Below are 25,262 nucleotides of genomic sequence, written 5' to 3' on the forward strand. Positions count from 1 at the left end.
AGTGTAAGAATTTATCAAATGTAGATTGTATTTTTTGTATTCAATTTTATTAAAACATAGTTTTTTAATGGTTGGCTGATGAAGGGGCTTGAAATATCAAAACTTGAACGAACCATCTATTTCCATATAACACGGTCAATACTTACTTTTTGCGACTGGATTTCGTTGTTTTCTCACTTTCCTCATGATTATTCTCCTGAAAAGGCAAAATATTCAATGTTCTCGTTACAAAATGGCCGTTTCTGACGACGTGGTCAGCTTGTTTTTCCAGTTTATTTGTTTCTATGCTAAAACTCTTAGCAGAGTCTGCCGAACCTTTATACTCATGAATGTTATCAAAGTTAGCGGTCTTGGCACCATTAATTTGAGAAGAATCCTTGCAAACCTTGGAATAACCATGGATGATTTTCCAAGGATTTTTCGCTTCTGTTGTATCACTGGAATTTTCCGAATACGAAATATTCTGTGGTTCATCATCTTTCGGTGACGTTTGGTTGCTACTGAAAGAGTCCGATTCATTTTGTGTCGATAACATCTGTTTCTGATTAGCTCTTTCATGAAGTTCCAATGTCCGTAAGGATTGCAAAAGAGCTTCGGGGCTGATTGTGGAATCTACAGAATGCTCAACCTTGCTGGTGTTCTGTTCACCATGAATCTTGGAGGTATCTTCGAAGCACACTTGCTTTTTATCCATCGATGAGGAAGCATCGGAATAAGTAGAGCTCTTTCGAGATGAAGAGCTGTTAGTGTTGGCAGTCTCTGGAGTTGAAACTGGAACTCTAAGTTCCAAGCACGGACGGCTTTGCATTGCAAGCCAGCGATGTGAATTAAACACCGACCTTATTTGGCTTTCGCGACAAGAATGGATAAAGTTAGAAAACCGTGACGTCATCAAAGCATTATGCTGTTTTTGTTGTTTAATTACCGCAGATTTATTTCTGAAAGCTGAAGGTACACTCCACATGCGACAAGTTGGATGAGATGCCGAAACCTTTTTTGAATCTACAGTGTTCCTTTGGGTATCGGTTGCTTTTTTTAAAGTGTGATCGTTCTGAATGCGAGTAAAGGTATCACCACATGAATCCTCAGCTTCGTCCTCATTGGTTGGATTTTTAGCTTGATCTAATTGGCTGAACAGAAATGTCTTTGTCTGCACGAGGTGGCCATGGCGCTGTGTTTTTGCAGCATTAACTCTGTCCCTCCACTTGCTGCTACGTAGACTAATGTTGACATAGCTGGGGAATGTAAGCAGTGGTTTCCTGCTCGTCTTTCCGTCATTGCTCGTACAATTAACAATGCAGCAGGATTTGGAAGATCTGGCAGACATCTTTCTCTTGTAACCATCATGTCGTTGCATTGCTGAATGGACAGTGGGACGTTTCATTGGGTGGTTATCTGCTGTTGGAGATTTCCATGTTGTTTTTGTTGCCTCGTTAATAATCTGTTCGGGAATAAAAAAAAAAAAAAAGAATTTTTTTAAACTTATGAGAAAGTTTAAAAAATATATTTGTGCTTTTTCAAGAGAAAAAGTATGTCCCTAAAAAAAAAAATGTTAGAACTTTGGGTTTTCGGTTGAGTTTGTTTGTTGAGTTGTCACTATACTTGTTTGCGTACAGTCTAGCATACACATCACTTGACCAAGCGTCACCAAACTTAGTCAAAATATTGATCATGGTCTAACTTCAAACTGATTTAATTTTGGGATATTTATGTCGACTACTAAAATCACAGTCATAGAGAAAATGAAAGTCACACTTTTGACAATTAACTTTTTTACAATTCTGAATTTTTTAGATGAGGTATGAATGTTTGTATTATTTAGATTAATTGCAAAATTGTTCTCATCTTCACAACTTTTCGGTCGATGTAACCTCTAACCTTCGTCAAGTGTAAATTTACTTTTACACCTGACGAAAAGTTGTGTAGATAACACTCAAGATGAGAACAATTGCCGGATTAATCTAAATAATACAAACTTTGGTTCTGTTCATCATAGAGACACACTACTTGGCCCATATTATAACTAACGATGTCCTACATCTTATATGACCTTAGAAATTGACTATAAAAACTTTGGTTAAAAACTTTGGTTATGAATCAAAGTTTTTAACCAAAGTTTTTATAGTCAATTCTATAGCTATGATTCATAGTCAATTCAAAGCTATGATTTGGTTATGGTTATAAACTTTGGTATAAAACTTTGGTTTAGAAATTTACTATAAAAACTTTGGTTATAGAAATTGACTATAAAAACTTTGGTTATATTTTCATAGAATTCCAACTTTCCATTTCTCCAAATTTAATATATGGATCTAATGCTCTTTGATAACAACAACCACCATGCAAAATTTGCATCTGATCATATAAAAAGATTTGGAGTCATCAATGTTTCCATAGAATAATATAATAGACATGAGGAAAAAAAATGAATGTGCACATATCAAAGACAATAGCAGAAACCCTAGAAACCGATCTTCAGTTGGTAGTGGAATCGGGCAGTAAGTGGATGGTAACATTTAATGCTGCTAAGACTAAGCCTCTTTCCTTTAACGACTAAAAAAAATCTTTCTCAATCACCGATTGCTATAACAAATGACACTCTACCTGAAAACACACCCTTCAAACTTCTCAGCTCAACAGTCACACGCAACATGGATTGGAGTAAATACATTGAGGACATTGCCAAGGTTGCTGCACAGAAGGTGGGATCCTGCTACTATGCTAGAAAATTATTCACATCAAAGAGAATCCTATATCTTCAAAGCCACAATTCGCCCATGCATGGAGTATTGTTACCATATCTGGGCTGGTGCTTCAATTCATCTTTCATTCTTAGATAAGGTTAAAAAAACAGTCTCAAGTCTAATAGATCCCCCACTATTGGCCCAGCTCCAACCTTGGTTCCATCATCTCAATGTTGCATCCCTGCGCTTGTTTTACAAGTACTTTAATGGAATGTGCTTTGATGAACTCATAGCACATACTGCCTCGACATACATACTCCCAACTAACCCGACAAGCAGCAAACTCACACCCTTTCACTTTTGAGGTCCCTCAATGCTGAAAAGCCTTCTACTGTAATAGTTTCTTCCCTCAGATTGCTAGATATTGGAATTCCCTTCCTGTTTCTTGTTTCTCTAACTTTACTAACATGCAGAGGTTTAAATGTAATGTGAATATACATCTTGCTTCTCAACTCCCTATACCCCCTGTTATACACAATATTTGTTACATTTCAAATGACAATATTCCAAGTTTGGAGTGAAAAAAATTGAAAACAAAAAATAAAATAAATTATTTTGGGAATATTCCATACAATATGGAGAAGTAAGGGCCAGATAAGACATTTGCTCATCCTTACGTTGTCAGGCAGAGGTAGGCAGTCTTACAACTGATTTATATTTTTATTTTCTAATTCTTTTATAAGGTGTTTGCATGTATACATATAATTGTATGAAAAGTGTATTTTCATCACTATTAATTAGCAGCTGAAATGAATGAGTTTAGCACTACACCGTACCACTCAAGACCCACATCCTTCCAACCATATATATATTTTTAAATGTAATTGTTCTCAAATTAGTATTTATATTTTTTTTACAAAATTTTTTAGATAAGGATTTATAATTTGTGTTATTTGTATTTTTAAGATTACCGTTCTCATCTTAGGTGTTATTCTCACAACGTTTCGGACAATGTAAACTTCAACCTTTTTGATATGTTCCTGAAAGGGATGTATTCGTTTAAAGTAGCTGAGTGGTCTTGCCTGCTTAATTGAATAATATAATCCAGTAAGTTGTCTTGATGACTGACAAAACAGGAACAATCTACCCTCATAACATTGTCTGGGGACCAAATTGTTGTAACCTCAGTTGTAAAGTAAACAAAGAATAGGAAAGAACTTCAACTCGCTTTTTCCCGTTATGACAACAGCATTTATTTCCGTCATTCTCCTGCCATGCGTGAATTCTCGCTAAGGCTATGACGTCTCTCATGTGATCGTTTTCTCACATGTGCTCTCAGACATCATCCATATCTCTAACATGATCATCTTCTCGGATGTGCTCTTCTTTTAATAGTCTTCTTTCGCTCACAGCTCAGCATTTGCATATAGCCATTTATGCTATCTTACAATAGATTAAATAAAGGTGTCAGATTCCTGAGTTTGAAAAGATGCACTTGAAGAAAGTCGGAGATTTACATTGACCGAATGGTTGTGAGAATAATATCCAAGATGGGAACAGTAGTCCGAATAATCCAAATAATCCACATAATTATATTTTAATTGCTACAGTGGATTAGAACATCAACCGTTGCTTTCATATCTCGGATTAAAAAGTAAGGAACCTAACCTTTTCCTTGGGACTTGATTTACCAGACTTTAAGGGAGCACAGGCACTTTTGCATCTTCTTGGTAGAGACGTTTTTGGTCGGCATTTTGGGGTCTCCATGACAGTGGGGGTTTCTGCAGTCGACACAGATTTTGTGTTATTTGTTTCATCTAAAATAATAGACAAAGAATAAAAACGGACAAATGAAGGCGATTGCTAGAGCTCAGGAACTCTTATAAATCCTTAAATTAAAAAGATTTATAAAAGTAACACAGTGGTCTCCCTTTATTTATGGTTCAAACACGATTAACACCAATGATGAAGAATTATGATTATTTTAATGGATTCAAAAAATTAATGTAACTTTTACATGTATCTCTACTTACATATATAAGGCACTTTGTGTGTGTGTTTCTCTCTTTTTTTCATTTTTCTTATCATTTTGTTTAAGCCAGGGATGGGGCATCCTACCAGATGCCAAACATACACCTGCTATTTTAGACACTCCAACCGAGAGATCTTTTTAAGATTCTAACCGTCCCTTTAAGTGCAATTGTTTGAATCTCCTTTGCACTTGGTTTACCTGGTATATTTGTAAGATAGTTTGTAAAATTCATTTTCATAAGTCTGGTTGCTCCTATAATTACTGGAATGATAGAGATCTTCTTAAGGTTCCAGTTTCTTTTCATGTCATACATAAGACCCTGGTATTTGGTAATCTTTTCCCTCTCAGCTCTGTTTAACCCAGCATCATTTGGGACACTAACCAGTGTGTGCTTGTGTGTGTGTCTGTATGTGCATTTCGTTCTCTATAGATTCCTAAACGGTTGGGATGATTTTTTAAAAAGATTTCAATCAAATATACCTTATGTATCTGGGAGTGCTCCTAGATAGGCTTTGTATTGAAATGCTTCTTATAAGTATCGAAAATTGCTAACCAAAAAAAAAAAAAAATCCGATTAAAGAAGGAGCAGTCCAATTTTGACCAAAGTTAACATCTTACACAGTCTAACATCACAAGTGCATTTTAGAAGTTTTATCACTGCACAAGCAGAAGGGCCCGGCATATAAAATCAACAGTAGGTTCTTTTGATAAGACAGAGATGTGTTCGAAATGAATGCTCTCTGTTCAGTGCACCATTAAACCATGATACTTGACTTTTGCATTTTAAACTTTAATTGAAGCTGTTATATATAAAAAAAAAATTATAAAATCAACACTAGGTTCTCTGCAGTGCAATGTAAACTACAATGTTTTGTGAATTAAGTCAATGCGGAAAGGTATGTGAAGCTTCCTCCTAGTGCACCGGAGTGGGTCTTTGACTAGAGCAGCCAATCAATTGATTTGATTGAAAAATGAACAATTTCATCGATTATTGGAAGCGTAGAACATTTATCCTCATTCAAGTCTCTCTGCTAGTATTTTATAAAAGGATCCATTCATTCAAGATTAAATTTAAAATAGCATTTTTGTTTGTTTGTCATACTTAAGTTTGTCATCAGGAAGAGTTGAACCAACACAAGTTATGTGCAGTTTCAGTCACAAAGGAGACCAAGACAAAGAATAGGAAATAACTCCAACTCGCTTGTTTTTTGTAGCAGCAACATTTATTTCCTTATTGGTACAAACATGACCTCACCCACGTGATCCTGAACGTTTTTCAGGTTTCTTACAAGATCTTGAACGTTATCCATGTCTTTCACATGATCATTCTATTTCCTTTTTTCCCCCCACCAGTAACATCACTTCACAAGCATTTACATCCATGCATCTGTGCAATGTTACAGAACTGGTACCTGAATTAAAAGGTGAAGTTAAATTTAGGAGTTTCAACCTTCGCATTCTTGACTATTCTTTTACAAGTGGTCCCCACTAAAAAGCACCTAACATTCCCAAATGATCATCCATCTGGTACTAATCACTAATCCTGTCTTTTCATAAATGCAAGAAAGCATAAGATCGAGAACCACTGAGGTAGCTCCAGTTCTCTCCACACTCTTCAACAAACGCCTTAACGAATGTTGCTTTTCTGACTGCTGGAAAATTACTTCTTTGGTACCAGTTTACAAGAATTCTGGCGAAAGAACTGACCCATTAAATTATCGCCCCAGCAGCCTCCTCCTTCTTTTTGCCAAAATATTTGAGTCCATTATTAATCAAGCTCTAGTCCACTACCTTACAGCTGCCTAACTTCTGTTTGACCAACAATATGAAGCCTGTTCTACTGCAGATATCCTAACTGTAATCTCTGAACGTATTTACCCTACTTTGGATAAAGCAGGGGAAGGTAGGGCAGTAGCCCTAGATATATCTAAGGCCTTTGACAGGTTAATGCACGAGGGTCTTCTCATGAAAATCAGATCATATGGTATTACTGGATGAATACTTAACATAATTAAATCCTTTTAAGTGGGGTAAGAATCCAGGTTGTCCTCGATGGACGTATGTCAGAACAATATGATATAAACGCGGGTGTGCCTCAGGAGTCGATCCTTGGCCCTTTATTATTCCTAATATTCATAAATGACCTCCCTGATAAAATTGTCTCTGAGATGGGTATATTTGTGGATGACACCATGCCCTATGGCAGGCACAAGGCAAAAACAAATGAACACATATCTAAAGCAATGGTGGAAATCCTAGAGGAAGAACTCCAGTCTGTAGTGGAGTGAGGTCAAAAATGGATGGTAATGTTCAATGCTGCCAAGACTAAGCTCATTTCCTTTAATCATTACAAGAAACCTTTTCAACCATCAATAGCTAATGATGCATTATCTGAAAGTACTTTGTTCAAACGCCTTTTAGTTTAACGTTCACAGGGAACATGAGCTGGAACAGATCCATCGAGGGCATTGTCACAGCTGCTGCAAGGAAGATGGGCTCTCTCTACCATGTTAGAAAGTTACTTACACCTAAAAGTATCCTGTATCTCTACAAGGCCAACATTTGCCTATGTACAGAGTATTGTTGTCACATTTGGACTGGTGTATCTGTTAATAGTCTCTCACTCCTGGAGAGGGTTCAGAATAGAATTGCCAACCTAATAGAACTGTCAGCTTCAGCCCCTCTTCCACTGACAAAATGTTGCATCCCTCTGCCTGTTTTACAAGAATGATCTCCACAATTTATACTAACATGCTGGACCAGATTTACCAAACCTTTTTGACTAAAGTATTTAATAAAAAAGATTTCAAGTGATGTAATCTTTCAACAAGACAATACCCCATGCCATACATCAAAAGTTTCAATGGGTTGATTCGAGAAAAAAGGGATTGTAGTGATGAAGTGCCCCCCCCCCTCAATCCCCAGACCTAAATTACATTAAAACTTTGTGTTCCCATTTAAGGAAAAGAGAGATAACGTACAAAATGTTCATAAAATTAAAAAAAAAAAAAAAAAGAATTAGAGGCTAAAAGAAGAATGGTAAAAAATAGAATCCTACCACCTGCAACAATTTGGTTTAATAATATGCAGAAGCGAATAAAAGCTGTTATAAAGGCAAAAGAAGGACATGTGAAATATTGTTGTAAAAATAGATTTTATAATGTTTACATAAGCTTGAATCCTAGTTTCGATTTTTCACTGGTGAGCCATAATTCTGACGAACTACAAACCCTTGTATCCCCTTGACGTAAATATCCCCAAGAAACCTGACAAGCAGCAAAATCCCACCCCTACACAGTACAGATCCTCAGATGCCAGAAAGCCTTCTACTCTAATAGTTTCTTCTCCAGAACCGCTAGACTTTGGAATTTACTTCTTGGTTCCTGTTTTCCCGATTGTACTGACATGCAGAAGTTTAAGTTTAATGCAAACAGACATCTTGTTGCTCAACTCCCTACATGATATCCCTACAATTATGTCCCAGATAGTAGTCCCTTACATCAAAGTGGCACCGTGCCCTGTTTGGGATGAAGTTACTATAAAAAAAAAAAAAGAAAGAAAAATGTGGTGTGTCCTGATGATGCAAAACTTTGTTTTCACATTTTAAAACTTAAAGTAGAAATTCTAGCGCTGAAAAAAGAGGGGGAGTGCTTGTTGAGAATATAGATAATGGCTATTAAATATTCTTTTTTTGTTTGATACATATATTTAAAAAAAAAACTTTGTTAAATTTATCCTTTCTTTACTTTTGTGTCAACTGTATCGTCATCACGCAATTTTGTCTAACATTCGAACTGGTAAACTAGACGTTTCAATTATACCAGTCATCATAGGAGCAACTGGGCTTATGAAAAAGAACTTTAAAAAGTACATAGCAAGCATACCCGGTGAACCAAGTGCAAGTGAAATACAAACGATTGCACTGAAAGGGACGGCTAGAATCCTGAAAAGATCTCTTGGTTGGACTCACTAAAATAGGGGTAAATGTCAGACATCTGGTTGGATGTCCCATCCCCTAGAAGAAAAAGTTTAAGAAAAATGAAAAAAAAAAAGAGAGTGTAGTATTAACCCCAAACTGAGCAATACCAGCTTCCTATGAAGGAGGAAGTTTACAAAGAATATCAAATTCATAAGCGGTCCCCCAACCATATGTATACAGTAACACGTAGCACTTGGCATTCCCAGGTGGTCAGCCATCTCATACTTGATGCTAATACTCCCTTTCTATAAATCCAAGAAGGCATAAGATGGAGAATCGTGTAGCTAGTGGTGCTCCCTGGTAATGCAACACTTGAAGTATAAACTGAGGAAAGGGAGATAATTTAAGTATGATTGGATGCCCCCACCCCACTCCTTCACCAATTGAATGCACTGCCATCCACCATTCAAAAAAAAAAACAAACAAATAAAACAATTCTCAACTTACACTCATCTTTTGCTGTTTTTTTCTTGACTGGTTTACTGTCAAATCTGCCTTCACTTGTTACAGTGGAAACCTGAGAAATAATCAAAACACGCTTGTAATGAATACACCCAAAGGTCACGTCTTTTGGCGATTATCTACCTTTAATAAGAAATGTACAAATAACTATGGAAAGTGCAATTCTGAATTTTTGAAATGAGATGTGAATGTTTATATTATTTTGATTTATTTGTATTATTGGACAATTATTCTCACCTTGGGTGTTATTAGCACAACATTTTGGTCGCTGCACCCTGCGACCTTCTTGAATTCAACACCCGAAGAAGGTCGCAGGGTACATTGACGGAAACGTTATACTACTAACACCCAAGATGAGAATAATTGTCCAATTAATCAAAATAATACAAATACTAACTTCTCGTTTTCAAGTTCAGGACCTAAACTGAACATGTTTATTAATGGTATTAAATAAGTTAAAACATCAGTTTAAGTCCTGAACTTGAAAACAAGAAGTTAGTATTTGAATTATTTTGATTAATTGGACAATTATTCTCATCTTGGCTGTTAGTAGTATAATGTTTCCGTCGATGTACCCTGCGACCTTCTTCGAGTGTTGAATACATGTTTCTTTTTCTCTATTAAGGAAAAGAGGGGTTAGCTCTACATTGCAAGAATTCGAACTGTGGGTTTGAGGGTGGGTCCGTAGATCATAAAGAAAATTCAATCTTCAGGGGTCACTAAGATATTTCTTTAGGGCCTTCCTATGATGCAATTTTTCCGGATATGCTAATTGTTAATATTCGTGAAAAGAAATGTTTTACGAAACAGAGGATCGATACCCACGCATAATTTAGGTAACTTCACAAAAACTCTTCTTCTCTTGGAGTTGTCTTCCTTGCATTGTGTTTGTTTAAAAAACGAAAATAAGCACGGGTATCGATCCTCTGTTTTGTAAAACATTTTTTCACTAATATTAACAATTAGCATAGATATCACAAAAAATTGAGTCATAGGAAAGCCCTAAAAAATGTCTTAGTGACCCCCCCCGAAGATTGAACTTTTTTTATGATCTATGGACCCACTCTCTTGCAATGCAGAGCTAACACCTCTTTTCCTTAGTAGAGAAAAGGAAACATGTATTCAACACCCAAAGAAGGTTGCAGGGTGCAGCAACCGAAACGTCGTGCTAATAACACCCAAGATGGTAATAATTGTCTGATTAATCAAAATAATACAAGCTATGGAAAGTATTTAACATAAATAATTATTCATAGTTAACCTAGTTCTAAGTACTTGACATCGCACAGGATACAATAAAGTCATTTTAGTTTATATTTTTTATTTGTTTGCACAGTTTAAAACTTATACAGGAAATTAAATAAAATTTTAGTTGAAGTGTAAATAATGCCTATTATATGCTTCAATTAAAAAAAAATGAGTTAACTTTATGGCTGATTTTTATTTATAGGTAATTATTTAGAAATATTTCATATGAGCAGTCGTTTTGGCTGGACTAAATAATTCTTTTTAAATAACTTATGGTTAATTATAGTTATTATATTGCCAATAACACAGAGCAACTATAAAAAATGAAAATGGGTTAGTTAAAAAAAGTTTCATCTGCCAATTTAAATGTTATGTGAGTGTGACTTTGAAAATCCGTTATGTTATTTTAATACAATCACTTGAGATTTCCATGGCAAGTATTCGTCTGAGCTCCAATTTCTGGTCCCCCCCCCTCGCCAATCTTTCATGTAAAAAACCAGTGTAGTTGAAATTACTGTCATTAATTTTCCCCACTCTTTATCTGTGCCTAAATCCAAACGTAGATTCCATGAGCAGAGCTTCTTTCTTAGAAGTGCACGATTGTGGAACTCTCTTCTGTTTGCCTGTTTCCCACCTGACTACAACTTGGATGTCTTCAAGTCCAACATAAACAAATTCCTGACAAACCGCCCCCTTAAGTAAGACACTCTATCAAATCTCCAATACTAATGATTACTACAATACTATCTCATTGATTACTGTACACGCAATAACCCTTATCCCCAAGTGGCTTCCCGGCATTGATAAGTGGTGACCTCCATGTAAAAAAAAAAAAATTAAAAAAAAACATACTTTCATTGAATTTGATCTGGAATCACTTGGCACAAACCACTGACAAATTTGCCATAGAAATAGGCAAGTAAAAATGGCATTTTGAATTTCATAGTTGTGTTTACAAAAAATTTTATTAACCGAATTATTTTATAAAACTAATAAATAAATGGGGCTGTTATAATAACATAAGCGAGATGGGTATGAATTTAGTAAAATATATTGGTAAATTCGTACTTATCTCCCTTTGGCTGTAATTTAATTTTCTTGGCTTGGTTCTCCCATGTGTATGTATTGAGACCCAGATCAAGGACAGGTAAACCTGGAGGCAGACCATTGCCAAAGGTGCAGCCACCTTTGAGATCAACTGACATATGGACCTGGAGGAGAAGAGAAAAAGAAGGAGAAAGAGAGAGAGAGAGAGAGAGAGAGAGAGAGAGAGAGAGAGAGAGAGAGAGAGAGAAATGTTCTTGATCTAACCTCCAAATGTCTGCCCTCACTGTGAAAGGCAGTTCAAGGTCACGACCATCCTTGTCAGCCACTTCCACACACACAAGAACCCAGAACACAACCACCATCCTCACCGTTGAGGGGTTAGTGAGTGAGAGAGAGAGAGAGAGAGAGAGAGAGAGAGAGAGAGAGAGATCTGGGATTGATATTAAACAATTACCTCCCTTAGCTATGTTTACCAAAATATTATGATAAATTCACACTAATCTTCCTTTGATTATTGGTCGATTTTCTAAAATTTGAGATTGATATTAAATAACTATCTTCTGTAGCCACTCTAACCAAAAATATATTGGTAAATTCATACTTATCTCCCTTTGATTGTAATTTAATATTCATTATCTTATTATAAGGCCTCTGTTTTGAAAAATTAATGATAGCACAACTTTTTGATCTTTATTATGGGAATGATTCCCGAATCTTCCTGCAGTAACTTAGACTTAAAAAGCACGTTTTTAAAGATTTCTATGTCTACCAAGTCTGAGCCTCTGTCCCATCACTGCAATGTTGCATCTTTGTGCTCGTTTTATGAGTACTTTCTTGGAATGTGTACCGGCGAACTTACTGCACTTTTACCCCACACAACGTAAATACCTCCAACCAACCCGACTAGCAGTGAAATACTAACCTTCTGTAGAGAAAAATAAAAATTCTATTCTAATAGCTCCTTCTCTAGGACTACTTCCTGCTTCCGGTTTTTTGGGTTGTAACAATATGCTTAAATTATTTAAATGTAATGTGAACAAACATCTTGCTGCACAACTTCCAACTTAGGAAGCCCCCTATAAATTTGGTTCATAATCATAGTAGCTCCTTAAATTTCAGTGGAAATATGCTTTGTTTGGGGTGAATTAAAAATGAAAAATCATTTTCATTTTTAAACTAAAAAAAAACTTTAAAAAATACGATGGACTAGAATCTTGCGTTATTCTAATACTAAGTTAAAATAATATGATCTTGAAATCCGTTTGTTATTTTGCTCTGATAGTATGCGACTTTATGTTTGTATCCTGTTTTAGCGATCAATGTTATATTGTTTTATTTTTCATTTCACACCTGCACCAGTCTGAGTGAGTACTATCGCTTGTGTACACATGACATGAGTATTGATTGTGTTAAACCTGGCACCACAGTCCTGGATATGACCTAAAACTATATCCGATGGTGAGGCCCCACCTTGCGGGCCTTGGGGAGTGTGGAGCCACCCTTTAATTGCTATTGCTCTCAGGTCCACTCTGACCCGGAGTGGTAGTACCTGTTAGGGTCCCAACTATGGGTTAAATAGAATGTGACTTAAAAAAAAAATATACTCCATTAAAAATCGTTCCTCAAAATAACTAGATTCGGCATTAAATAACTTGAAAAAGATTGATATGCCGTAAAACAAAAGCAACCAACCAAATCTGGCACCATAACAAAAAAGAATTGTCTCAAAAGTAGAAAGATCCTTTTTAGAAGCTAAACACAGGTCCGTATTTATACTTACCATGATACTGTATTCTGTGTCTGGTGTTAACCTGCGGACATAAAAATTCATTTTATTGCCTGAATAGACAATAATACCATCCACTGACAGGTCATAATAATTAATCCGTCCAAGTGGTTCAGCTGGAGGGGACCATGTCACGTGTAACTCGCATCGACCAATCACAGTTACGTTTGGTTTTGGAGGAACATGACTGCCTGTAAGATAAAGAGATGGATAATAGGGTTACCACAGCAGTATTGTCTGTTTTCTATACTACCTGCCTCAGACCCCGTTCCCAAAGAAGGAGGTAAAACCTAGGAGGATGGTTTTATGATAAATAGACATATACTACACCACAACTTGGCCTTTTGGTCAAGATTGGCCATGTGCCTAAGTTTTTTGTTCATCGTTGATTTTTTTTCTGTATTTTTTTAACATGAATAAAAGATTTAATATCTCAAAGTGTAGTATCTGTTCCGGCAGATTCTGCAAGCAAAGACCAGATGTGGGGGCAACCCCACATACGTGACCTTTAACCAGCTCCCATTTCCCACCTCTCGGGAGCTGGTCCCCTTTTTCCCTTCCCCTCCTTTCACTCCTCACATTAAAAATTGGCCTTGTGCCTAATTTGCTCGGTGGGGGAGCAAATAAATACCATCTGTTCCCTCAGTTACTAAACTTTCCGCCACCGGGCTTTCGGGCTAGGTTAAGGTGTTTTCATACTAACCTTGGTTAGCAAGGACCGACCCCCTCCTTTGGGGAGTCAGGACCTAAAGGACCGACTCCACATTTGTGGGAGCTTGGACCCGGAAACCGATCCCCTTTTTTGGGAGACTGGAATCTCGGGACCAGCACCACTAGCTGGTAGTTGAGACCTGCTTTTGTTGTTTTTTGCATGCGTTTTTTCTTCGTTCCGGTCTCTTCCCTCTAGAGACAGGGGATGGTCTAATTTCTCCACACTGAATTGCCTGAGCAGCACTCTGACCTGCCAGGCCCAAACTTTGTCTATCTTCGCTGCTCTCCCAGTGGATCGAGCAGACAAGGTTCTCTTTCTCGCTTCCGTTGGGGTAAGTTAGTGGGTAGGGTGACGTGGGGTAGGGCGGGTGCTTCGTTTCTGCTCCCCTCTGTGGGCAGGGATGTCTATCCCCTCTCTCTCTTAATTGCGACGCGGCACTCTGACCCGCTAGCACCCACTGCGTCTTTCTTCTCTGCTCTCCCCCCTCACGGGGGGATCTGAGCTGCTAACCCGACATCCCCGTGAGGGGAAGTCAAAAACTCTAATTTCTTCAAAGTCCGCTCCTCCCCCTCCTCCCCCTCCATTCCCCTGGGTTTTCTTTTCCCCCACTACACTTTGGTCCGCGCCAGCGGCCAGTGCAACCGCCACGATGCCAGGCAGGAGGGGTACGTCACCCCAAATGTGCAGCATCTCAACTGCTAACGACTCCCTATGTGAGGGAGCTGATGCATCTCCCGGCGAGACGGCGCCAGGAAACAAGGTAGGGCCCCGGCGCGCGGCGACCTTGGAAGAAAGCGGGAGGGTAGGGCCGCAGCCCGCGGCGACCCCCCGAAAAGCACCTGCAACCGCTCCCCACGAGGGCAACCCAGCGGAAAAAGCTGCCGTTAAGTCACTAGCTGGGGAAAGTGCAGAACCCAGCCAACCAGCTGCACCCCAGGACGGCAGAACCAAGGGAGGAAGACCGGGGAACCCATCCCCCGCTCCCCCAAAGGGCGACTCCCCAACAGAAAAGGAGGAAAACAGCACCGCGGACCAAACCGAGGCGCTGGATGAAGACGTAATAGCCTCCATCTGCTCACTATTCGGCGGGGTAGACAGTGATTGGCCCCCCAACACTCCCCAAGAGGACCAAATACGGAAAAGGGGTGACTCTCCGGCCAGTGGTAACAAAAGCAAGTTGGAAGGAGAGACACCCTTGACAGTACCCACCAAGGCTCCAGCTGGGAACACGGCACCAGAAGGGGAGACACCTCCATCCCCCAAGGGGACAGCCACCCAGCAAAGGAAGAAAATAAGAAAGGGGAGCGGCCCGGAGAGCAAACCAAGCCAGGACGAAACAACGCCAAAGACACAATGGCCTACTTTGCCTGGTAACGGCCCCGTTCCGAAACCAAAAATGCCCATGACAATGGAGAGCCCCACAACACCAGCTACGCCTCCCAACCCGAGTCCAGCTGACACCCACCAGGATGGAGGACCGGCATGGGGCCCCAAAGAGCAGCAAGGGAAGTTGACGCCTGAAGACTACAGAGCACTCTTCGACTCCACTTACAAGGAGTATACCCAGGGGAACAACATCCAACCCCTCCCGGGTCAAGTGGAAGTTCTGGAGAAAAGAGTGCTCTCGCTGATAACTTCAGACACCAAGACAAGGGGTCTGACGGGCATCAACAAGGACACCATGATGAACGTGTTGCTGGAGCAGAACATTCCCGCCAACTACATCTGTAGAAGGAGTTACGCACAGTGGGATGTTCTGCTCCCCACCTCCGAAGACGCAGTCAGGCTGTCCAGGACCTGCCATCAGAGCAGGAACATAAAGCTCCAACCCATCTATATGAACAAGAGGAGAGCAAATGTTTCTGCTCTAAACGTCCCCTGCTATATGGAGGCCAAACAACTGGGGGCTATCCTAAGCCAGTATGGAGACGTAGAGGAAGTCACCCCGGTCCGCGGATTAAGAAACATCATGACCGGGGACTACAAAGTACAGATGGTCCTGGACAAGGCTGGATTCTACGCCATCCCAGCCACACTCAAGTTCGGAGAGTGGACACTCTCCCTTATAGTGGAAGGGAGGAGGCCTCATTGCTGGCTGTGCACACAACAAGGGCATATGGCGAAGGACTGTCCAAAGAGGAATGGAGGGAAGAAGCCCACAAAAGCGGCGGGAACAAGCGTGACAACAAATCAAGCCGCTGCTCCCGCGCCGGCCGCAAATCCTCCAGAGGCACCGACAGGCTGGGTGACGGTCGTAAAGAAAGGCAAGATCAACAAACAGCCATCCTTGCAGACAGTCACCCAAGACCAAGAACAACCGAAGAGCGAGACGGAGAAAATGGACACACAGACACCCTCCTCCTCAAACAAGGGGAAACTACCAGAATCTGAGGAGGAGGCCGCGTCAGAGGCAGAGGAAGAGACAACAACAGTCTCTATGGCCCTGAGCGCAACAGAGATCAGGAGAGCCAGGAGGAGGAAAAGCCGCAAGACACGCGCAAATTCTCCTACCCCCACTGAGACTGAGAAGGACTCCCTCGCAACAACAACACAGGATGAGCCCCCTGTGATCCCAACACCCCAGCAACCCGAACAACCTTCCCCCTCTCCTATAAAGGCCCCAAGAAACTCTTCCCGCCCCTCATCCCGTGACAGGAGCCAAAAAGAAGAAAACGAGCAGGCTACCCCCTCCCCAAGCGCTCAGCCTCCCCATCAACCAAAAGAGGTCCCCTCCCCCACTCCCAAAGTCCGCACTGAACGGACCAAAAAGCTCCCCTTCCTGCCAGGAAGCAGGATTTGTGAAACAGACCCTCTCCAACCGGCTCCGGACCTTAAAGGACAACAGAAGGTCCGGTACAATAAACTTAAAAACTTTGAAAAAGTCGGTGGAGACCTAGTAACGGACCCCACTAAATTCAAGGACGCTCCCTTGTTGACCACTTTCGTTAGGGTCGACAAGGACGCTAGGACTGGAGGAATGTGGGCAATGATTAAGGCAGCGAAGAATGCGATCCCAGGCCAGCAGCTGGTGGATAGGGACCATCCTTCACTGACCAACATTTTCTTTAAATGTGAGGGTAGAATCCCCATGTATGTACACCCATCGCTATACAGGGCACTCAAACTAACCTTCCCCCTGGACGTGGGGGGCGTGGCCAAGGATGGATCACCTTCATCGGATTTACTTACCGGCAGCCTTGGCCAGGCCTGCCATGTCCTCACTGCCCAGGATTTCAGACCCGTCTGTGACAGTGCTTGAGGTAAGTGATCATGTCTTTGAACTTGGCTACATTGAATGTGAGGGGCATCAGGTGTCGAAGCAAGGCCTCGCGCGTTGTGAGAGACTTGGTGTCCCTCAAGGTAGATATTGCCGCTATCCAGGAGACCCACTTTGTTTGTGACGGGGATTGTCAGGTGCTGGTAAACGATTACGATGTCTACTCAGCATATGGCAATACCTATAGTCGTGGAATCTCCTTGCTAGTGAGTCGCACCCTGTCAGCGTCGGTGAATGTTGTTCACGCAGGCGAGGACGGGCGGGCGCTTGTTGTTGATGTTGCTGTTAATTGTAGTGTTTTTCGGATTGTTGCTGTTTATGCTCCCAATGCTGCTGTAGAGAGGGCAACCTTTTTTCGACGGTTGGAGGGCTTCTTAGTGGATCCGGAACGGTTAGTTTTAATGGGGGATTGGAATGCAATCCTTGATCCCAAAATAGATAAGGTCGGGGGGACTAGCGGGTCGGCGTGGTGTGACAGCAGTCTGTCTGACCTGATGGCCTCGTGCGATCTCGTCGACAGATTTCGTCTGGATCATCCGGGGCGGGAGATGTGGACGTGGCATCCTGTAGTGCCTTCCCATCCAAGCACTTACTTGGATCGGATGTTAGTTAGAAGAGGTGATGTAGACTTCCTATCTTGCCCCACGTTCCACTTGCTAGGACACTCGGACCATAAACTTGTTATGGCCCGTTTGAGCTTAAGTGCTAGGCCTAAACTGGCCGGATACTGGAAGTTCAACAGCACCTTGTTGGAGCTGGAGGACTACCGGTTGAAGGTCACTGAGCTAATTCAGCGGGCTTTAGTGGGGGCGGTTACAGGGAGTAAGTGGTGGGTTAGTCTCAAGGCCAAAATTAGGCGCTTCTCTGTCCAGTATAGCCAACGCCTCGCAATAGATAAGGCTAAGGCAAAGAAGCGTTTAGAGGATAAGCTGACCCGGGCGGTGGAGGGGGGGGACCCCCTAGAGTTAGCACTAGCTAAACAAGATCTCAACCGCTTGGCTAGCGAGCGGTATGAAGGTCAAGTAGTTAGGGCTAGGTTAAAGAAAGTTTCTAACGAGGCTGTGAATGTTGACGCTGTTGAGCGTAAGGCTGCTTTAAGGCGCGGTTCGGATGGGTACATTCGTAAAGTACATAACCTGGAAGGACACCCCTTAGTATCGACTCGGGAGATCTGCGAGGGGTTTCGGGAGCATCTATCGGTGCGCTTCACCCAACTACCCGGACTCAGGGTTGATGAGTTTGGCAGCTATTTGGCTGACTCGCCCCGCCTCACGGCGGCTCGGGCGGCTAGCTGTGATGGTCTTATTACTGAACATGAGGTCATTACTGCGTTGAAGCAGGTCGGCTATAACAAATCCCCGGGGCTTGATGGTTTACCCTACGAGTTTTACTTGAGGCTGTCGCCCATGTTGGTCCCTATTCTGAAGGATATGTTCAACCATTGGTTTGCCCAGGGTTCCATCCCTGGACAGGTGACCAAGGGAGTGATCACATTGCTGAGGAAAGGTCAACGGCATGGTGGGAGGGAAAACTTTGATGATTTTAGGCCCTTGACTCTGCTAAACACAGAGTTAAAGATTTTGGCAAAGATTCTTGCGAATCGCTTGCAGGTTGTCATCACTGACTTGATCGAACCGGACCAGACTTATGCTGTGAAGGGGAGATCGATTCAAGACAATTTGCACTTGATACGCTCGATTATAGAGGGGACAGAAGACGACGCCGAAGCCGCGCTGATCAGTTTGGATCAGTCCAAGGCATTCGATAGGGTCGACCATCGGTTCCTAGGATCTGTGCTAGAGGCCGCCGGATTTAATCCGGACTTCCGCAAGTGGATCTTTGTTCTGTATGACAGGCCGACGGTAGCGGTGCAGATCAACGGTAAGCTGTCGGAGTCATTCGCTGTCTCTCGGTCGGTGCGACAGGGTTGTCCGCTGTCGCCTCTGTTGTATGTCCTGGCGTTGGAACCCCTCCTTCGCAAGTTAAGGGACGAGGCGGCTACACCAGTCCTGCGCGGAATAGCTCTCCCTGGAGGCACACGAACCAGGGTTTCCGCGTTCGCCGATGACGTCACCGTGTTTGTGTCTTGCCTCACGGACGTTCAAGCGGTGGTCGAGGCGCTCGCTCGATACGAAGAAGTAACAGGGGCCATCTTCAACCGTAGCAAGTCTGTTGGCCTGCGGTTGGGGGCCTGGACCGGGGTAAACTCGCTTCCAGGTATTTTCAGCTGGACCGATGGACCGGTCCGCATTCTCTGTGTCTGGTTTGGACCGGGACTTCAGCTGGAAAAGAATTGGTCGGAAGTACAGTCTAAGGTCAAATCATCAGTAAAGACTTGGATTGGAAGGAAATTGTCCTTGAAGGGTCGGGCGGAGGTGTGTGCTACATACGTCTTTCCGCTCATCCTTTACCGTTTGTCTGTACTTCCTCTCCCTGCAGAACGACTAACCCGCTTACAAGGGCGCCTCGATTCACTTTTGTGGAACGAGGGTAAGCATTATGTCTGCAGAGAGGTCTGTGTTCAAAATCCGAGCGAGGGAGGCCTGGGTCAGCCCAGTCTCTTGTGTCATAGAAACGCCGAGAGATTGGCTTTCCTGGGTCGTTCGCTTGAAGGAGACGCTCCTTGGGTCCCTGTGGTTGAGAACTCGTTTCCCAATCTCAAACCCAACCCTTCGGTAGAAGGTCGTCGTAGACCGAAGGGGGAGTCCAAGTTCTTCTCCGAATGCCGAACCGCTCTTAGAGCTTTGCCGGGGACCAATGTCCTCGATCAGCCAAGGAAGAAACTGTATCGGGATTTAGTGGAGGGGACCGCGAAGGATCCACTTTGTAGGCGGATGGGATGGTCGATGGAGGTTGTCCGTTCTCAATGGCGTTGGGCGCCGGGACGGGAGATTCTGAATAACTCGGAATTCTCCCTGACTTGGCGACTGGTCCGAAATGCGCTGCCCCTCTTCGACGTACTTTTCCGGTATAAAGAACATACCAGCCGCTTCTGTCTGTGCTGTGACGAACGCGAGCCCGAAACAATCGAGCACGCGTTTTTTAGTTGCAGCCGGATACAGCCCCTATTAAGGTACGTCGAGGGGGTAACAGCTCGCATCGATGCCGAGTGTCTGCTCGATCTCGACGTAGGAACTTTTGTGTACAACATGGAGCCGCCGTTCCCCAGGGAGGAAAGTTTGGTTTTCCTGGCGATCCTAGCAGTAGCGCGAATGACCATTTGGATCACGCGCCTCAAGTTGGTCCACGAAGGGACACCTGTTCCTGATCGGGATCTGATCGTTTACTTTAAACATTTGCTTAAAGTAAAGATCAGATGCGATTGGAAGAGGTTGCCTAGAGTGGAATTTGACAAGAGGTGGGTGCACAGCACTAGTTTGTGCATCCGTCGAGGAGCCAAGTTTCAATACGTGTTCCCTCCTTAGGCATGGCATGGGCGGTGCTGTGTCCTACGGAACCCATCCCGCCTAGGTTAGCATTATAAGTTCAGTAAAGTAACTCTTGACTGGTGGTACAAATGAGATCCTGTTCCTGATTTTATTTTTTGGTATTAGAGAACCTCTGAGTCTGCCCAACCCCCCTGCTCCTCATCTTTATTTTCTGATGCCCCCGGTCATCCCCCTACTCAGAGGTCACCTTCCTACCCCCTCCATCCGTTGCTTTATTTTCTCCCACCTCCATTAAGGCGACTTCCCCAAACCCCATTAGGGATGCTCTGCTTGTTTTCGGTTCCCCGGAAAACAGTGGGGGATCTAGCCACATAGAATAGTACAGGGGGGTCTTACTAACAACACATTAGTAGTTTTTTCCTTTTTTTTTTTGAAATGAACATTTTCATTAGTTTTTTCCCACTCCACGAACATTTTATGCCAATTAATTCAAGAACTCTTTCTAATGAAATCGAACTTTATTTTCTTACACATACACACACACACACACACACACAAAAAAAAAAAAAAAAAAAAAAAAATGCACACACAACATACAGAAATGAATATACAAATTGTACATAGTTAAATTTTACATTGAACGCTGGGGTTATTAGTTAGATTAGGATCCACAGAGTGATTGAGGTATTTTGGTAAATGTTGCCAGTCAAGAGTAAGACTTCAAAGTCTCATCTGTTACGTAGTCAAAAAGACCCTGTACCCTCCCCCTCCCAATTTCTTGTAGGGCCTTGTGCCTAATTTTGTTGAATTGAATTTTTTGTACGTTTTTTATGTTCAATTTTTTCTTTCTCAATAAAATATATAAACAAGATCAAAGTGTAGTATCTGTTCCGGCAGATACTGCAAGCTATGACTAGCTATGACTAGCAAAGACCAGATGTGGGGGCAACCCCACATGCCTGACCTTTAACCAGCTCCCATTTCCCACCTCTCGGGAGCTGGTCCCCTTTTCCCCTTCCCCTCCCTTCACTCCTCACATTAAAAATCGGCCTTGTACCTAATTTGCTCGGTGGGGGAGCAAATAAATACCATCTGTTCCGGCAGATACTGCAAGCTATGACTAGCAAAGACCAGCTATGACTAGCAAAGACCAGATGTGGGGGAAACCCCACATGCCTGACCTTTAACCAGCTCCCATTTCCCATCTCTCGGGAGCTGGTCCCCTTTTCCCCTTCCCCCTCTCTTCACTCCTCACATTAAAAATCGGCCTTGTGCCTAATTTGCTCGGTGGGGGAGCAAATAAATACCATCTGTTCCGGCAGATACTGCAAGCTATGACTAGCTATGACTAGCAAAGACCAGATGTGGGGACAACCCCACATGACTGACCTTTAACCAGCTCCCATTTCCCACCTCTCGGGAGCTGGTCCCCTTTTTCCCTTCTCCCTCCCTTCACTCCTCACATTAAAAATCGGCCTTGTGCCTAATTTGCTCGGTGGGGGAGCAAATAAATACCATCTGTTCCGGCAGATGCTGCAGGCTATGACTAGCTATGAATAGCAAAGACCAGATGTGGGGGCAACCCCACATGCCTGACCTTTAACCAGCTCCCATTTCCCACCTCTCGGGAGCTGGTCCCCTTTTTCCCTTCCCCCTCCCTTCACTCCTCACATTAAAAATTGGCCTTGTGCCTAATTTGCTCGGTGGGGGAGCAAATAAATACCATCTGTTCTTCAGATGCTGCACTTCATTTTCTTGTTCTCTTTCGGTGGAGGAGAAATCCTTCACGACTGAGACAATTTTTATTTTTGTACCTTTTCTCCACGTTAAAAAACGACCCTGGTGTCTAACTCTGTCCCGTGGGGAGGCATAGTAAATAGGTACACCAATCCTGGTTCAACTGAACACTGAAAGATAGTGCAATAGTATATTAATAGAAGTAATAGCATAGCTTCAGCTTCATACAGACAGATACTAAATCTTCATTTGTAGTAGAAGTACAATAGTAGTATAATTAAAAGTAGTAATAGTATAGTTTTGGTTTCAAACAGACAGATATCAAATCTCCATTAGTAATAGAAGAACAATAGTATAATTAATAGAAGTGATATTACAGTTTCGGCTTCAGGCAGATCCGTACTAAATCTTCATTAGTAATAGATATAGTTTTAGCATTTACTTTAATAGTTCTTAAGACATTTTTGAACACTATATACTTCAACATGCGAAAAATCTCTTATATTACTCTGTAGGGGCAAAAAAACAAAACGTTATCGCTATGGTATTGTTATACAGGCCATAAAAAAAAATGAAATACTCCCCTGGATCTGCTGTACGAGCTTGAATCGAAGTTGGGTGACCTTTGCCTTGAGAATTGGTCGCCAGAACCTGTATATATAAAAAACAATTAAAGAAAATATGAATTATTTTCTAATTTTATCCTTTAAGCATACGCTTAGACTTAAACTTAGATGCGGTTGCGATAGACAAAAAATTACATTCACCAAAAAAGCGGATACAAGTAACGGCCTTATACAATGAAGTCAGGTGTCAGGTATAAGTATGTTTAGCATGATGTACGGCATAATCACGTTGACACACTGGCTCTCGTTAGATCACCAAAATTAAGAAATGTTGAGTTTGGTCAGTACCAGATGGATGACCAATTTGGGAATTCCAGGCGCTGTATGTAGGGGGACATCAACACTTTCCTGCAAGAGTTGGAAAAACTTAATGTCGTCATCTCCTCTAACGGGGATATACATGTGACTGTGGACCGTTTGTGAATTTCATACTCCTATAGAACGTCCTCCTTTGGAGGAAGCCAGTTAAACCTGATAATGAACTCTCAGCTAGACTTTGTGCCTGAGGTCACCTCTAACCCTAAGGTGTAATTCAAACTTTTCCATTACATCATCAATCCTTGTTATGTAACAAAATTTAAGTAAATGTGCATTTGTACTTGCGGTTGCGTTTTCCTATAATGCATACCGAGCTGTTCTCATCTGAAGTGTTATTTTCACAATGTTTCGATCGATGTAACCTCCAACCTTCTTCCGGTGTATCTTGTATGTTGACCTCAAGAATCTTTCTGTCAAACTCAAGAATATGCACAAAGTTTTGAATGGACCCCTTTATTTAATCCACGAGGATAGCATGCTGTTGTTCCATCAGCCATGATTGGGCAGAAGTCCGACATACTTTGCAATTGTATCTTGAGTGTCGGCTGAACTGAGGATTGAACCTTCAATCTCCAGAAGGACCTGTGGCATAGGGGATAAAGTACTTGGCAAGTTCAGTTGTGTTACACTTTTTCTTGAGGTTGAAGATTCAATTTTCAGTGCCGATGATATTCAAAATACAGTTGTACATTGGACTTCTAACCAGTTATGGCTGACGGAACGAATGCATCTTATCATCATGGATTAAATAAAGGGTTCCATTCGAAATTCTGTGCAGATTCCTAAGTTTGACAAAAAGATTTCCATGTTTGGCAAGACACACCTGATGAAGGTCTAAGTTTTTTTTTTTTGTTTTTTTTTTTACACAGTGGTCACCACTTATCAAGGCCCGGAAGCCACTCAGGGATAAGGGTTATTGCAAGTACAGTACGTTAGTGTGGAGATTTGATGAAGTGTTTACTTAAGGGGGCGGTTCATTAGGAATTTGTTAATGTTGGACTTGAAGACATCCAGGTTGTAGTCAGGTGGGAAGCAGGCAGACGGAACAGAGTTCCACAGGCGTGCAGTTCTAAGAAAGAAGCTTTGTTCATAGAATCCATGTTTTGATTTAGGCACAGATAAAGAGTGGGGGAAATTTTTCACAGTGGATTCAGCTAGACGGGTGTTTTTCGTGAAAGATTAGCGAGGGGGGACCAGAGATTGGAGTTCAGACGAGCACCTGCCATGGAAATAACGATAAAACAAGGATAGGCTCGCAACGTCTCTTCTGTGGGAGAGAGGTTGCAGGGTAGAGAAAAGGGCATCCCCCACTAAGCCACGAAGTCTATTTTGTACTCTGTCAAGGCAGGATAGGCTGTTTTTAGCAGCTCCTGTCCAGATATGGCAGCAGTATTCCATCCTTGGACGTACTTTACATCGCCCAAAATGTTATGAAAATAACACTCAATGAAAACAAAAATAGAAAGGCACTTTACCTGAATTTTGTAAGTGATACCAGATCGAAGTCCACTCATAATGAAAGACGTCTCAGTTGTCGTACTTTGAAACTGATGTGCTGTTTCCTCTTGCACTTCTAGAGTAAAGAAAAGGCAACAATAAAATTTATTAGCAAGGAAACAGGCACAGTTTATTCACTAACACTTAATATTATGTAACTAAGATCCTACTACTCCAGAAATTACCTCACATCCAACGCAACACTCTATCTGTACAAACTACCCAACTACTTCGTATAATGGAGTGCTGGTGCCCCATCTGGAAAGGAGCTGCTAAAAGTGTCTGTAGCAGACAAGATTGCCAGGAACATCAGCAGCAGTGAGTTTTCGTGGCTCGAGATTTTGAATAGACTTCCTTTCTGGCTTGTCCAATCAGAAGCCAGCTCTGTCACATGACCAAATTTATAAAAAGGTTAAACCGAAAATTCTCTCTCTTTTTCCTTACCAGGTGCTTGAGCTTGCAACATCT

The 25,262-nt window shown here is 41.9% G+C and overlaps 1 protein-coding gene across 3 annotated transcripts in view; it reads right to left on the reverse strand.

Moving 5' to 3' along the window:
- The window catches only part of LOC145241426 (uncharacterized), a 114,425-nt gene that overhangs the window by 11,275 nt on the left and 77,888 nt on the right, over positions 1-25,262 (reverse strand). For all 3 annotated transcript variants that reach the window (XM_080104375.1, XM_080104374.1, XM_080104376.1), the window contains 6 exons: positions 24,773-24,870; positions 22,937-23,004; positions 13,233-13,428; positions 9,143-9,212; positions 4,353-4,501; positions 147-1,441 (listed from right to left, as the gene is read on the reverse strand). In XM_080104375.1, the coding sequence (XP_079960501.1) occupies positions 147-1,441; positions 4,353-4,501; positions 9,143-9,212; positions 13,233-13,428; positions 22,937-23,004; positions 24,773-24,870 (1,876 nt within the window). The remainder of the gene's footprint in view (positions 1-146; positions 1,442-4,352; positions 4,502-9,142; positions 9,213-13,232; positions 13,429-22,936; positions 23,005-24,772; positions 24,871-25,262) is intronic.

This window comes from Euprymna scolopes, chromosome 20 (genome assembly GCF_053919585.1).
Source record: "Euprymna scolopes isolate OS-2025 chromosome 20, ASM5391958v1, whole genome shotgun sequence".
Taxonomy (NCBI): domain Eukaryota; kingdom Metazoa; phylum Mollusca; class Cephalopoda; order Sepiida; family Sepiolidae; genus Euprymna; species Euprymna scolopes.